Source organism: Gymnoscopelus braueri (assembly GCF_963280865.1).
Source record: "Gymnoscopelus braueri genome assembly, chromosome: 2".
Lineage (NCBI taxonomy): Eukaryota > Metazoa > Chordata > Actinopteri > Myctophiformes > Myctophidae > Gymnoscopelus > Gymnoscopelus braueri.
The window spans coordinates 50,180,456-50,195,748 of NC_137604.1; the positions used below are offsets into that span (position 1 = coordinate 50,180,456).

The 15,293-nt window shown below is 41.8% G+C and overlaps 1 protein-coding gene across 1 annotated transcript; it reads left to right on the plus strand.

Moving 5' to 3' along the window:
- Nucleotides 1-4,736: 4,736 nt before the first annotated feature.
- Nucleotides 4,737-14,535, plus strand: LOC308096129 (proteasome adapter and scaffold protein ECM29-like; the record flags this gene model as incomplete). Its single annotated transcript, XM_080443427.1, has 14 exons — nucleotides 4,737-4,790; nucleotides 6,344-6,433; nucleotides 6,719-6,785; nucleotides 7,327-7,418; nucleotides 8,224-8,290; nucleotides 8,462-8,659; nucleotides 8,929-9,140; nucleotides 9,486-9,529; nucleotides 10,070-10,262; nucleotides 11,051-11,198; nucleotides 12,007-12,112; nucleotides 12,528-12,616; nucleotides 13,623-13,694; nucleotides 13,975-14,535. 14 exons carry the CDS (start codon nucleotides 4,737-4,739, stop codon nucleotides 14,112-14,114), a joined length of 1,572 nt encoding a protein of 523 aa, XP_080299553.1. The 3' UTR covers nucleotides 14,115-14,535.
- Between the last annotated feature and the right edge of the window lie 758 nt (nucleotides 14,536-15,293).

Consider the following 15,293-nt stretch of genomic DNA (forward strand, 5'->3'; position numbering starts at 1 on the left):
AGCGGTAACGCCCGCGTGAACCGCTTGCCGTGTGTTACGACCTTAAAGGGGTAGTTCACCCCCAAAATAACTTTTTTTCTATGGATTACTCACCCCATGGAGCCTTGAATTCATGGATATTTTTTTGTTTTAGTCGCATTCCTTCCTTTATTATTTGATTATAATAAATTTGTCCCCATTGATTCCGGTAGGAGACACAAATGCATTTGTGTCTCCTACCGGAATCAATGGGGACAAATGTATTATAATCAAATTATTGGCTTAGGAATGTGACAAAAACAAAAAAATATCTATGAATTCAAGGCTTCATGGGGTGAGTAATCAATAGAAAAAAGGTTATTTTGGGGGTGAACTACCCCTTTAACCCTGAACCCAACATGAATCTTTTCAAAACCATAACCTTAACTTTAACAATCTTTGTTAACCAGGAAAACAACATTCACGCACGCACGCTCACTCACTCACTGGCACGGCATCTATAGCCTATATGGTGGTGTTTGAGCTTAAAGGAGGAGTTCACCCAAAAAATTACTTATTTTCTATCAATTACACACCCCATGAAGCCTTGATTTCATGGATTTATTTTGGTTTTTGTGGCATTCCTAAAACAATAATTTGATGACCGTGTGTATTTCGGGTAGGAGACACAAATAATCTACTTTGTGTCTCCTACCGGATACATTAGCCGGTAGGAGACGGGAATCAAATTATTAGCTTAGGAATGCGACAAAAACAAAAAATAATCCATGGATTCAAGGCTTCATAGGGTGTGCAATTGATAGAAAATAAGATTTTCTTTGGGTGAACTCCTCCTTTAATGAGTGAAAATAAAGCTGTGGCAATGGTGAGTGACGCAAGTCTGTATGAGAGGAGATGGAGCAGAAAGAATATTTTGTCCTGAGAGCCCCAGTGGTGAGTCATCTCTACGAGAGAGAGAGAGAGACAGAGAGAGAGACAGAGAGAGAGAGAGAGAGAGAGAGAGAGAGAGAGAAAGAGAGAGAGAGAGAGAGAGAGAGAGAGTCTACATAGCAAATGTAGAAATATTAGACCTTAGTTGTCAAATGTTTAAGCATGTTCTAATCATGTATACTTTACTTTTAAACATTTTCCAAATATTTGTTCTTTTTAACATTTTGGAAAAAAATAGTCATTTTAACACAGAGGTGCCCACTCTTCCTTGAAGCCCACCTATCCTGTTACTGAAGAATTTTAGCAATTGATATTCATAGTGTTTACATCTTTAGGGCCCTAAATCATACCTAGAGAGCACTAATGTCGATTTCAAACACATTATGACAGCAGCAACTGTCATAAGTCCTCTCCAGTTTGACTGGACTGTACATAGTGTTATGGACTGTACTCTGAGATGGTGAGACCCGAAAAGCAGCTTTAGGCATAAAACATTACTATATAAAGACTGCCACCCAGTGGTGATAATATCAATGTCAAGAATCAAGAAGGATTTTTATTTATCACTTATCCAGTGGTTCTCAACCTTTTCAAGCCGTGACCCCCCAAAATAATCATATTTGAACTGGGGACCCCCCCCCCACATTTTTTCATACTGTACTTACCCAGTTAATACTTCTGTATAAACACAAGCATGCACACAACCTCCTCTTCATCTTTGTATTCTCTTCATTTTGTCCCTCTTCGTCTTCTTGTTTCCACTTCTCTTGTTCATCTTCATAGTTTTTATTTATAATACAGATAAAACCAGAAAAAAAGAGTCGTACCTCCGCCAGACTCGGAGGCCAATTTGAGACATCATACCGCCACCTGTTTCAGAGAACGATCTGATACGCCATACGGCCTCGGAAGCCGATTTGAGACGCCATACCACCACCTGACTAGGAGGCCGATTTGAGACGCCATACCACCACCTGACTCGGTGAATGATTTAAGACATCATATATTTCCATCTACTCTTCATCTATCAAGTGAGCATACAACCTCCTCTTCATCTTTGTATTCTCTTCTGTATGTCCCTCTTCATCTTCTTGTTTCCTCTTCTCTTCTTCATCTTCATCTCCTCATTTACAGTATAATACGATAAAGCCAGTAAAAAAGAGTCGTACCACTGCCATACTCATGGCCGATTTGAGACGCCATACCACCACCTGATCCGGAGGCCGATTTGGGAAATAGTGCATTTATATAGCGCTTTTATCCAAAGCGCTTTACATAGATTATGCATTACATTCACCCATTCACACACACATTCATACACCGATGGCGGAGGAAACCATGCAAGAAACCAACCTGCTCATCGGGAGCAATTAACGATTCAGCCTCTTGCTCAAGGACACTTCGACACTAACTCTGGGGGAGCCCGGGATCGAAATGGGAACCTCGCGGTTCCCATCCGGCCGCTCTACTGGTCACTCTACCCCTGAGCCACTGCGAGACGCCATACCTTCTCGGGGGCCGAGAAGGTAGTCCACCTGACTAGATGAATGATTTGGAACGTCCTACATTTCCATCTTCTCTTCATCTTCAACTACTTCTCTTCATCTTCATCTTCTTGTTTCCTCTTCTCTTCTTCATCTTCATCTTGTTTCCTCATTTATAATACCAATAAAAAACCATTATGATACAGATTAAATACATGAAACAAATAATGAACATTTACAATACAGACATAAACAGTAAAACAAACATATTAAGATACAGATTAAAGACGATACAAAATAAATGAACATTTACAATAGTATGCAGGAAACATCTGGCTGCACTGGGACGGACCATCAGTGATGATACAGGCCCTGTAAGGAAATGGGATTTTTTTCATACTTACCCAGTTAATACTTTTGTATAAACACAAGCATACACACAAACTCCTCTTCATCTTTGTGTTCTCTTCATCTTCTTGTTTCCACTTCTCTTCTTCATCTTCATAGTTTTTCCTCATTTACAACATTTATAATGCAGAAAAAAACAGTAAAAAAGAACGTCATACCTCCGCCAGAACCGGAGGCCACCACCACATACCGCCACCTCTTTTCAGAGGCCGATCTGAGACGACATACGACCTCGGAGGCATATTTGAGACGCCATACCACCACCTGACTAGGTGAATGATTTAAGACGTCATACATTTCCATCTACTCTTCATCTTCAACTACTTCTCTTCATCTTCATCTTCTTGTTTCCTCTTCTCTTCTTCATCTTGTTTCCTCATTAACAATTACAATACAGATAAAACCAGTAAAACAAACACATTAAGATACATATGAAAGACAATACAAAATAAATAATGAACATTTACAATATTATGTAGGAAAAATCTCCTGGATGCACTGGGGCGGATCATCAGTGATGATACAGGACCATTAAGGAAAGGGGATTTTTTTTCTATACTCACCCAGTTAATACTTACTTAAAAAACAAGTGAGCATACAACCTCCTCTTCATCTTTGTTTCTCTTCATTATGTCCCTCTTCATCTTCTTGTTTCCTCTTCTCTTCTTCATCTTCATCTCATCTCCTCAATTACAGTATGATACAGATAAAGCCAGTAAAGAAAAAAGAGTCATACCACCGCCAGACACAGAGGCCGATTTGAGACGCCATATCACCACCTTACTCAGAGGCCGATTTGAGACGCCATACCACCACCTAACTCGGAGGTCGATTTTACCACTTGATCCGGAGGCCGATTTGGGAAATGGTGCATTTATATAGCGCCTTTATCCTAAGTGCTTTACATAGATTATGCATTACATTCACCCATTCACACACACATTCATACACCGATGGCGGAGGAAACCATGCAAGGCACCAACCTGCTCACCGGGAGCAATTAACGATTCAGCCTCTTGCTCAAGGACACTTCGACACTAACTCTGGGGGAGCCCGGGATCGAAATGGGAACCTCGCGGTTCCCATCCGGCCGCTCTACCGGTCACTCTACCCCTGAGCCACTGCGAGACGCCATACCTTCTCGGGGGGCGGTTTGAGACTTCATACCGCCACCTGACTAAATGAATAATTTGGAACGTCCTATATTTCCATCTTCTCTTCATCTTCAACTACTTCTCTTCATCTTCATCTTCTTGTTTCCTCTTCTCTTCTTCATCTTCATCTTGTTTCCTCATTTATAATACCAATAAAAAACCATTATGATACAGATTAAATACATGAAACAAATAATGAACATTTACAATACAGACATAAACAGTAAAACAAACATATTAAGATACAGATTAAAGACGATACAAAATAAATGAACATTTACAATAGTATGCAGGAAACATCTGGCTGCACTGGGACGCGAACCCTCTTCTACCATGCCGTTGAAGGCACAGGCACGCGGGCGGGGACTTCTTTCCTCTACAATAGAAGAGTTAGGACGTCACATTCTAATACAACCCGAATACCCAATTTCAGTATTGGCCGTAGTGGCGCACCTCGGTCGTCATTGGACTACCGATCCACCAGGTTTGGGAGTGTGGGTTCGACTCCCGCTTGGGATAATACTTTTTCAAACAACCGCAGATTATTTTTTTCGCCGATAAAGTATAGTTTTGGACCATGACGGAGGCGCGCCGACTCAGCAGACCTTGAGGCCGAGGAGTCGCGCCCGACGACCGGCCGATGGTCGACTAAGCGCCGTCCGAGTTATGTACCGATAGGCACAGAATCGTAAATAATATTGGTGGGGACTGCGTTTGCCCCAACTGCCACTCACTGCACTAACTTAGCCCGCCAGCCCCGCCCCCTTGTGCCTTCAACGGCATGGTAGAAGAGGGTTCGCCACTGGGACGGACCATCAGTGATGATACAGGCCCTGTAAGGAAATGGGATTTTTTTCATACTTACCCAGTTAATACTTCTGTATAAACACAAGCATACACATAAAATCCTCTTCATCTTTGTGTTCTCTTCATCTTCTTGTTTCCACTTCTCTTCTTCATCTTCATAGTTTTTCCTCATTTACAACATTTATAATGCAGAAAAAAACAGTAAAAAAGAACGTCATACCTCCGCCAGAACCGGAGGCCAATTTGAGACGTCATACCGCCACCTTTTTTCAGAGGCCGATCTGAGACGACATACGACCTCGGAGGCAGATTTGAGACACCATACCACCACCTGACTCGGAGGCTGATTTGAGACGTCATACCGCCACCTCTTTTCCGAGGCCGATCTGAGACGCCATACGGCCTCGAAGGCAGATTTGTGACGCCATACCACTACCTGACTCGGAGGCTGATTTGAGAAGTCATACCACCACCTGACTAGGTGAATGATTTAAGACGTCATACATTTCCATCTACCGTAAATTTCGGACTATAAGCCGCGACTTTTTTCCCATTTTTCGACCCTGCGGCTTATATAACGGTGCGGCTTATCTATGGATTTTTACAGCTAACGGCCACTAGGGGACCTCCTAAATCTATGGATTTTACACCCGCGGCTTATAGTCCAGTGCGGCTTATATATGTACAAATCATTCAATTTAGCTGCTGCGGCTTATATTCAGGTGCGGCTTACAGTGCGAAAATTACGGTACTTAAGTACAATTTTGAGGTATTTTTGGGCGGTGAAACCGCCCCTATAAGTGAGGTTTGGAAATTTGTACAATTATCCTGCTTGGAATCCTGTTTGGAAATTTGTACAATTATCCTGCACCGTGATTGGCCAATCACAGTCAATTCAGGACTGTGATTTGCCAGTGTCACATGACACATGTGCATAGCCCTATATAAGAAACCATAACTTTAAAAAAAACATAAATTTGTTTTTTTAAAGTTATGGTTTCGTCATAAAGAGTGTTTCAATAAATGTATTTATTTTTTGTACATGATTGGTTGACTCCATTCAGTATTGTGATTAGCTAGCAAAACACCGCCCACTTCACACAGGGTGTGATTTTTTACTTTACTGGAGTATTTCCAATTTTCTGTACGTTTACTTCTACTCCACTACACCTCAGGGGCAAATATTGTACTTTTACTCCACTACAATTATTTGAAAACTTTAGTTACTGATTTTGATTATCATTACTAAACATACATTACCCACTTCAGCCCTATATACATTTCGGCCATTTGAAAATAGCTGATCTACAAGCTCACAACGCAACACATTGTGAGCTTGTAGATCTGCTATTTTCAAAAGATTTGTATACATTTGAAAACTTGTGAAATGGGACATTCTGTATTTTACCTGAAACAGAGTAATTCTAAATTGCAGTATTGATACTTTTACTCAAAAAACATTTTGTACTTTTTCCACCACTGGGTTTTTCAAACAGAACCTTGCAAAAATAAAGAAGTGAAGAATACATCTTTAGTTCTTCCTTTAAGATATCTCCCGTATGTGTGTGTGTGTGACACTAGTGTCTCCAGCATCTGGATGTGTCTGTCCTTGGAGAGCTGGTCCCCAGGCTCTGTGAGCTGCTCAAGAGTGGAGTGGGACTAGGAACCAAGGTACACACACACCTAAGCCTGATTTACACTTCGTTGTACCACTGTGTTATTTGCCGAAAACAGACGATCCACAAGATCTCAACATGTCTCATCGCGGCGCGTTGAGAGCTTGTGGATTGGCTATTTTCACAATTAAGCATTTCTCTAATTCACTTTGCTCATAGACTTTCTTTCAGTCCCCTTTCTGTCTCGTACCTCCGTCCACCTACCATCTGTATGTAAAGATTCAGTGCACTGTGAGTCATGTTATTCCCTCTGTATTCATTTGCCTCTATCCCTCCCTAGGGTGGTTGTGCCAGTGTCATTGTTTCCCTCACAGTGCAGTGTCCCCAAGACCTCACCCCATACTCAGGTACTACTGCACAACTACTAGCGTGCCAATACAATTGGTCTTTCTTGAGACTGTTAAACCACAAAAAATTGGCGAAAATGGCAGATCTAAAGACTCGCAACAGATGCCGAAAATAGCAGATCTAAAAAACGGATTTCCCTAGTACTTCCGTATGTCTGTGCGAAACAATATAATCTCTTTGCAAGTAAATATTTGTAGCATATAATGGCATGTGATTCTATATTGTTTCACATGACATAGAACTGTTACACAATGTAACCGAATTGGCTGAATTTATTTTATACTCGAGTCACGCTGTGAATGAAATTACACATTCTAGCAGTGAGGCTACAGCAGCCGTACGTCGCTGATCACATGACCCAAAAAAAGAACGACTCTCCGGTTCTAGGCAACACAGACGGGGGGACTTTTTCTTATTAACACAGATCAGGTCTAAGGTATATTAAATAACATAGCTTAATGTTGAAAATGAGTGGTATTCTGCTTTAAGTGATTAACATATACTCTCTGTGCACTGGTGTGTTTGATGTTGCTGCTGTAGGTAAACTGATGAGTGCCCTGCTGAATGGCATCCATGACAGGAGCAGTGTGGTGCAGAAAGCTTTTGCCTTCGCTCTGGGCCACCTGGTCAGGGTAAGCATGGCTTTACACAAACACTACTTAACCATGGGTCATATTCACATGGTGGCCATTTTGCTTTTACAGCATACGCCTATACCAAGCCCCCAGGACCGTGGGGTTTAGTGAAGCTGCCGTGTCCTGGTGGTTAAATCTAGTATTGCAAGACTTCTGCAATTAAAACGCGACTGCGCTGCGCATGCTTCTATCACCTGAAACGCTAGTGTGCCTGCTCTATGACCAAAATGGTTTTGGTCAGATGCGGAAGAGGAGGGTACTTCCGTGTGCTTCATGCGCCGGGTGAGCAACTTAATTGAAATGAACCCCTGAAGTTATCACCACCATGGTTTCCCACCACAGATTTCCAATGGAATCTTTGCATTGGGTTTTGCATAAATGAAGAAACTAAGCTCTGTAGCATGCAATAGACATGTTTTCACATGTTTTGTTTGACAAGATGATCTCAAACAAACTTATGATTTTTGAACCACACAGGCAGTAATGGCTGCAATAAGCACGGTTGAGATATTAACAGGTACAACTAATGTTGAACCCCTCGTCTTAGGCTTATGTCAACCAAAGTCCTTATTTTCTGCATAAATCGAAAAAACCCTATGGCATTAAAACAGACAGACACACACACACGCACACACACACACACACACACACACACACACACACACACACACACACACACACACACACACACACACACACACACACACACACACACACACACACAGACAGAAATATTATAAATTCACTTCTGACTTCTACAGACTCTACAGTCTCAAATAACATTTTTCTCTCCCCAAATCAGACCGCAAAGGACAGCAGTGTAGAAAAACTACTACTGAAGCTCAATACCTGGTACCTGGAGAAAGAGGGTGAGAGGACACAAACACAGGTTCATCCCATATAAACATGGAAGCAGATGAAATGAGCTGTAGCTAATGCCTGATTTATATTTGGTTGTGCGCCGTGTCACGCACTGAAAATAGCCAATCGACACTGGCGAGCGAAGTGAACCGTGAATTGATTTTCCCGTCTCCTCCCAGACCCGGTGTATAAGTCGTCGTGCGCGCAGACGATGCACGCCATCAGCCATTACAGTCCTGATGTGCTGAAGAGCCATGCTGGAGTGGGACTGCCCCTGGCCTTCCTGGGCATGCACCAGGCTCCAGGCCCAGAGGAGGAGAAGGGAGAGTGCCACGATGCCACGCTGTTCACAGAGGTGTGGCAGGAGAATGTCCCAGGTAAGCCTCGTTTATTTACATGTATGGTGGTGTTGCTCGCCGAAAATAGCAGACATACATGTCGCATTTTTAAAAAAAAAAGATATTACGATATTACATTTTCACAATTTTTGGCAAGTGATTTGGTGTAGAGGGGGGAAAAAAGGAGCTTAACAAACAGAGCCCTGGGGGACCCAGGTCAACAAAGTATATAGGGTACAGTATAAGTGTTAATGTATGATGAATTGATGATCATGACTTGATGAGTGTGTTTTTGCTTGACCCACCAGGAAGCTTTGGAGGCATCAGGCTTTACATGACAGAGCTGATCGCTATTACCCAGAAGGCTTTTCAGTCCCAGTCCTGGAAGATGAAGGCTCAAGGCGCCGCTGCCATGGCGACTGTAGCAAAGGAACAGACGGGCTCTTTGGTGGCACCACACCTTGGCATGGTGCTGACCGCTCTGATGCAGGGACTGTCTGGACGCACATGGGCGGGCAAGGTCATAACTGCTAATTCGTTTTTTATGGGAAGCACTTTTAGGGGTGCAACAGATGCTGAGTCGGCAAAGAGGCCGTCTGGGAGTCAGAAGGCCCCCGGTTCGTCCCTGGCTCGCCCAGTCTATGTGTTGAAGTGTCCCTGAGCACTGTATTAATAGTGCCCACTGCTCCTAATATTTAGGATGGATAAATGCAGAGGACATATTTCACATATGTGCATAATGTACATTGACAGAAAATACGCCAAAGGAGTGGGGTCGAAATTATTATTATTATTGTTATTATTAAATTATGTTAAATAGTCAAGTGAGTTAACAAACTGACTTTTGCCTTTTGATTTCCTCTAGGAGGAGCTGTTGAAAGCCGTTGGGTCAGTGGTATCCAAGTGCAGGTATGTATCTTTCACAATACGTTTATCTACTCAGACAGTACCTTACCTAATCTGGGAAGACTTCTTTGATCTTCCCCACAAGGTGTTGGTTACCAACTCCTGTTTTAAATTAGTCACAATCTACCTGCCTCCTCAAGAAACCCCACATGAGCCCCCTGTTTGTTTTTCCGGTATCTGTAGTAGGGCCGCAGCTACAGTAATTGAGTGCCAGGCAACAAATGTTCAGAAATCAAATATGAGAGCTAATCGCTCTGGTTGAGCAAATATGCACAATGAATGGAGCCAGTCTAGTGGCCACAGAGGCACGTTATGCCTGATTTATGCTTGGTTGAGCGCTGTGTTGCACACCAAAAATTGCCAATCTACATGCTCACTATGCAATGGTGAACTTGTAAATTTGCTAAGGCTTGATCTGTATAAATCACGCCTTAGCCAGGTTACTGCTTACCCAGATTCCCCCCTCTGATTCAAAGAATTCTCATCTTCTGTTGTGCATATACTGTCATTTTATACATGGTTTACATTGTTTTCCCACTGTAGCTCTGAGCTGCAGAAGCCCTGTCCAGGCCAGCCCACCATCTCTGAGGTGTTGGCAGTGGTGCTGAAGGAGTGCTGCAAGGAGAGCTTGGTGTACAAGATGGCCGCCCTGCGCTGTGCAGGAGATGTGCTGCACAGCAGCCAGGAGGACCGCTTCAGCGAAATGGCCCAGATCCTCATCCCTCTTATCAAGAAGGTAACAGGACATAAACACTGGTGCAGATAATACTACAAGTAGTCCTTAAAGGAGAATACCGGACAAATTAAGTGTTGTCTTTGATGTCTCGTTACTCACCGACCGACGTGAAAAGTGGCGTTCTTTTTTTCCATAGATTCCCGTGTCGTCATTTTTTAAACCCCCTCCGTTGTCAGAATGGGAGCGCGTGGGTTAGGGAGCACGAGTTGCCAGGTTCTGGAAAGAAACAAGCATCCAGTGTTAAATCGTTCGCCATTAACGGTGGCCTCGCAGGAAATTTCAACGCATGTTTGACTATCATGAGACTCCACAATGACTAGCAGTAGAGAGAAAAACAACTTTGCCTCGGTTATAATAGACGAATCTCCCTAACCCACGCGCTCCCATTCTGACAACGGAGGGGGTTTAAAAAATGACGACACAGGAATCTATGGAAAAAAAGAACGCCACTTTTCACGTCGGTCGGTGAGTAACGAGACATCAAAGACAACACTTAATTTGTCCGGTATTCTCCTTTAAAAACATGGTCATGATGTGGACCAATTGTACATCACAGTTCAATCATATATATTCACACCCTTTTTCTTACCTGTAATATTTTAGCTTAATTTTTTTTATATATTCACACCCTTTTTCTTACCTGTAATATTCTAACTTAATTTTTTAAATCTCTATTATCTTGTTACATTGTATTGTTATTGCGGAACATGCCGCACCTACGTTTTGCTGCTTGTACCTTTAGGAGTGAGTGACAAACAAACCCCCTCTTGATTCTTGACTTCTGACAGAACTGCCCAGAGAGTGGCGGTGTATCCCCGAGGTCCCTGGAAGAGGATGGTGATGGAGATAAGAAGGACAGGGAGCTGCAAACGGAAGCTCTGCTCTGTGCCTTCGACACGTTGGGAAAGTCCTGGCCCAAGAATCCACAAACCCAAGGTAAACCTACAGCTAATTCCACAGAATAGGTATTTGATGGCCCTCAGAACCCAGTCCAAATGAACAGTTGACCAGTAGAACAAGCACGACATGGACAGACAGTTGCATATTTCTATGCTATACAATCATCGGTATTTATAACTTAACACATTGATTAAAGTTCTCAGTCGCCTCAACTGATTCCATAGAAGCCAGCATCTACCTATTTTCGGTTATTATTTTAAGATTGGAGCATTTGAAGTGGACAACCTAGCAATATGTTCAGAAGCATCTTACATAAAACCCTAATGGTCTTGGATATTTCATAAAAGCAAAGGTTAAAGCCTCAATCTGTGATTTCTTCACCTGGTTGGCGAAATGTAGAACAGCAGTAACAATATTACTAAAACATCATCATTTAACTCACTGAGTGCCAGAATTATTTCTGGCTATTTCTGGCCAGTGCGATTATTATAAAAAAAAAATCAAAGTAAAAAAAAAGGGCTTAGGAAGCGAGATACAGCCTTTTTCAGTTATAAGTTAAACAAGGAGTGGATGGAGCTGCAAATCTTCAGATAATGATATCTTGGGTTCTGAACAAAACAAAAAAAGATTGGCACGTTGCACCATAGCGGTAAAACAAGTGAAACACGTGAATGGCACTCAATGAGTTAACATATTGTGTTAATTGGTGTGTTAATCCTTTAACACTGTTTCACAAATTGCACATTATGACTTGGCCATACAAATTGTTTCAGTTGTGTGATTTTATTTAGCTTTAATCCATGTGAACAGTGTCCTTAAACGTTGCTCATTTGGCTCTATGCAGCTCGTTACCAGGTGGAGGTGTGCACGCTGATGTGTGAGAAGCTCAGGCTGAGCACCTGGAAGGTCCAGCTGGGAGTTCTACTCTCTCTGAAGGCATACATCCAGGGGTACGTAATAGAAATGACAATATTCTATTATTAATCACAATTAATGGCTTTAAAGCTAGTAAGCCGGTGTGTGAGCTTTTATCTGTTGTTTAGATAGTTGATAGGTTTGATGTCTACCTGCTGTCCTAGTTTTCTGTTTTACTCAACAACTTCCCCCTGTTGTTGGGTGACTAGGGCAGTGGTTCTCAAACTTTTTAATTTCAAGGACCCCCATTTTTGTATTGATTATATTTGTTAATCCACATTGGGGCTCTTGAAGGTGACTGTTGTTTTTTATATTGCCAATAAAGTATTCCATCTATGTAGTTTAGTATGCATTAGGCCTCCGACCCCCATAAGACTTAGAGTGTACAAAATGGAACCCCCTCAAGGACACGTTTTGTTGAGTTTTGAATTGAATGTTTTGTCTTTGTAGGCTGTTGCTGCTCGAGAAGGGCTATCAAGATTCTAATGCACTATCTCAGATCCTCACAGAGACCTGCGCTGCTCTTACATACCCTCTAGGTATGACTGCCAGCAATTTTACACACTACCTTCTGCATTAATCACTTAGATGATCTACAGGGTTGTGAACTTGTAGATCTACTTTTTTTGGCGAAGAAACACGGTGTAGAGCAGGGGTTCCCAAAGTTGGGGTCGCGATTATTATTATTATTTTTTAATTCAACAGAATGGATTAAATACAATCTAAAAATGATTACAAATAATAATTTGTACATATCTGTCAAAAGGATAAAGCTTTTTTCCAACGTGGTCCTTTGAGTGCAAATGTCTGTGTAAACCGTATTAAAACTTCAAAGGCTAGGCGTGCTCAACTCAAAGAGCTTTAAGGCCAATTTCTGATTGGAGCGACATGGTGCACGAAGAAAAGAACGCGTTGCGTATGATGTCTGCATTTGGTGTTGCGCACCTCTGGAAAAATGAAACGTCACAGACCCTTCATAAAATGTCGGATATATACTCTTGAAACCACCTGAACATTTCCTTATTTACATTTTGGTGAGGATGTTGGCGAGTCGCAGACGGTATGAATGCTCAAATCTCAGAACATAGTGAGACACGTAGTGCGATGCGTCGCTCAACTCTTGTCGCTCAAAGCATAAATTGGCTTTAAGAGGTCAAACCGGGTGCAGGTTCTTGACAACATGAACAACAATGGAACCATTCCACACTCATGAACAAAGTCGGCGTCAACGCTGACGAAGGCCACTTGGTCGAAACACATACGTTGTTTGCTGCTGCGGCATATTAAAGACATTTTAACTTTGTGAGTGCAGATGGTTCCTTTGACTGAGTGCTATGTTTTTGGGGCGCGTAGTAGCAGATACAAAAAGAAAAAGAAAATCTATAAATACATGAATACAATTTCCAACATAATGGATAAATAAAATGGCAAAGAAACATGGGTACTGTAAATGGAACAACCCCAGTAAACGTAGTGTAATGGTGTTTAGTTGGTTAAAATTCCCCTGCATGTATTTAATCCCATCATTGTATTTTCTCCCTCAAGAAAATAAGACTTACTCGTCAGTGAGGACAGAAGCCTTGTCGGTTGTGGAGCTGCTGGTGAAGAGGACTGGAGGTAAATGGACAATTATTACCTCATTTTATACTATTAATGATCTGTTGTTTTTTATGTGAACACAAGCCTACAATAAAATGTATCTATTTGTAACTCTGAGGGTGTATACAAATGTAACACTAATACAGGTCCATTTGGTTACATTTGTATAGACTCTCAAAGTGAAATTAATACTGTATCAGTCATACATCCTCAGGTTGGTGCTAGGTGAAGGATTTACATAATAAAAAATGCAATTGCACATGGGCTTTGTCAGTGACCGTTGTGTGTGTTCCTGCAGAGAGCGAGCAGTGGGACTGCGTGTCAGTGAAGAGCAGAGAGCAGCTCCAGCGCTCTCTGTCCACCCTGCAGTCAGACACCAGGCCTGACCTGAAGGACAAGGCTCAGGAGCTCCGCAGACACATTCAGAGCCAGCCCTAAAAAGCCAACCACACCTGTCTCTAGCCAACCACACACACACACACACACACACACACACACACACACACACACACACACACACACACACACACACACACACACACACACACACACACACACACAGCCAGTCATAATAAGACAAAGCCAAATCAGAGCACACTATTCTTTGTGGGGAAAAGAAAATAATTTGTTCATGCTCTCCTTTAACTGGTCTATTTTTTACAACGCTGGTTCTTTCTCTACTGATATTCACCCACCTCTGACTAAACCATATTACTTGTACAGATGAAACTGCCCCATGCTAGTGTCACGACTGGTTCGGCTATAAGGCTGATAAACTTAGCTCTGTTTAAATGTGGACAATGATTATTGGGTTTAAATTTCTAATAATGATGATAATAATAAATACCATATAAACTTGCGTTTTATTTGTGAACACTGTATACCTGTAGCTCCTATAGGGGGCGCTCTACTGCTGCCATGGGTTATCTATTGTCGCTGTCGGGCGGAAAGCTTGTATGTCCAAAAGCGTTACTTTTCAGAAAAAAGATTCTAATGGATCCAATGTAATGTTATCATTTAGTCTCAAGTTCTTAATACTTTTCATTGGCTCAATATTTATAAAACCCACAGACTTAACCACTTTCACTTTCCAAATGTTTTTAATTGCAAAAATGGAAGATCTACAAGCTCTGCTACTAGTACAACAAAGTAGGGCCTTTAATTTACAAATAAAGAGTTGAAATATTGAGATAAAAGGTTTCTGCCCAACAGCAACGATATACAGATATCAGTCTAAAGGCAGAGGGGTGGTCTAGACTTTAACCACTTTCAACCTGGTATGTCTATTTTGGGCATGTTTTTGAAAGAAATGTTTAAAAATAGCAAAAGTAGCCAATCTGCAAGCCCAATGTGTTGCATCACGACGTGTTTTGAGCTTGAAGATCGACTATTTTCGCAGTCTGACGCAGTTGTACAACAGTATAAGACTAGACCTGAGGCTGATTCTAAAAACGCCTTCTAAATGCTGACCTAAGTTTTATGAAAAACAAATCTTTTTAAAATTAAAAAGAAACCGTTGCTATATATATAATATAGCAACAGCTAATGTGACACAGAGGTGTTCTAGGTCTAAATGGTTGAAGTTTAGACCCAACTATGCTCTTTTACTGGTCCACT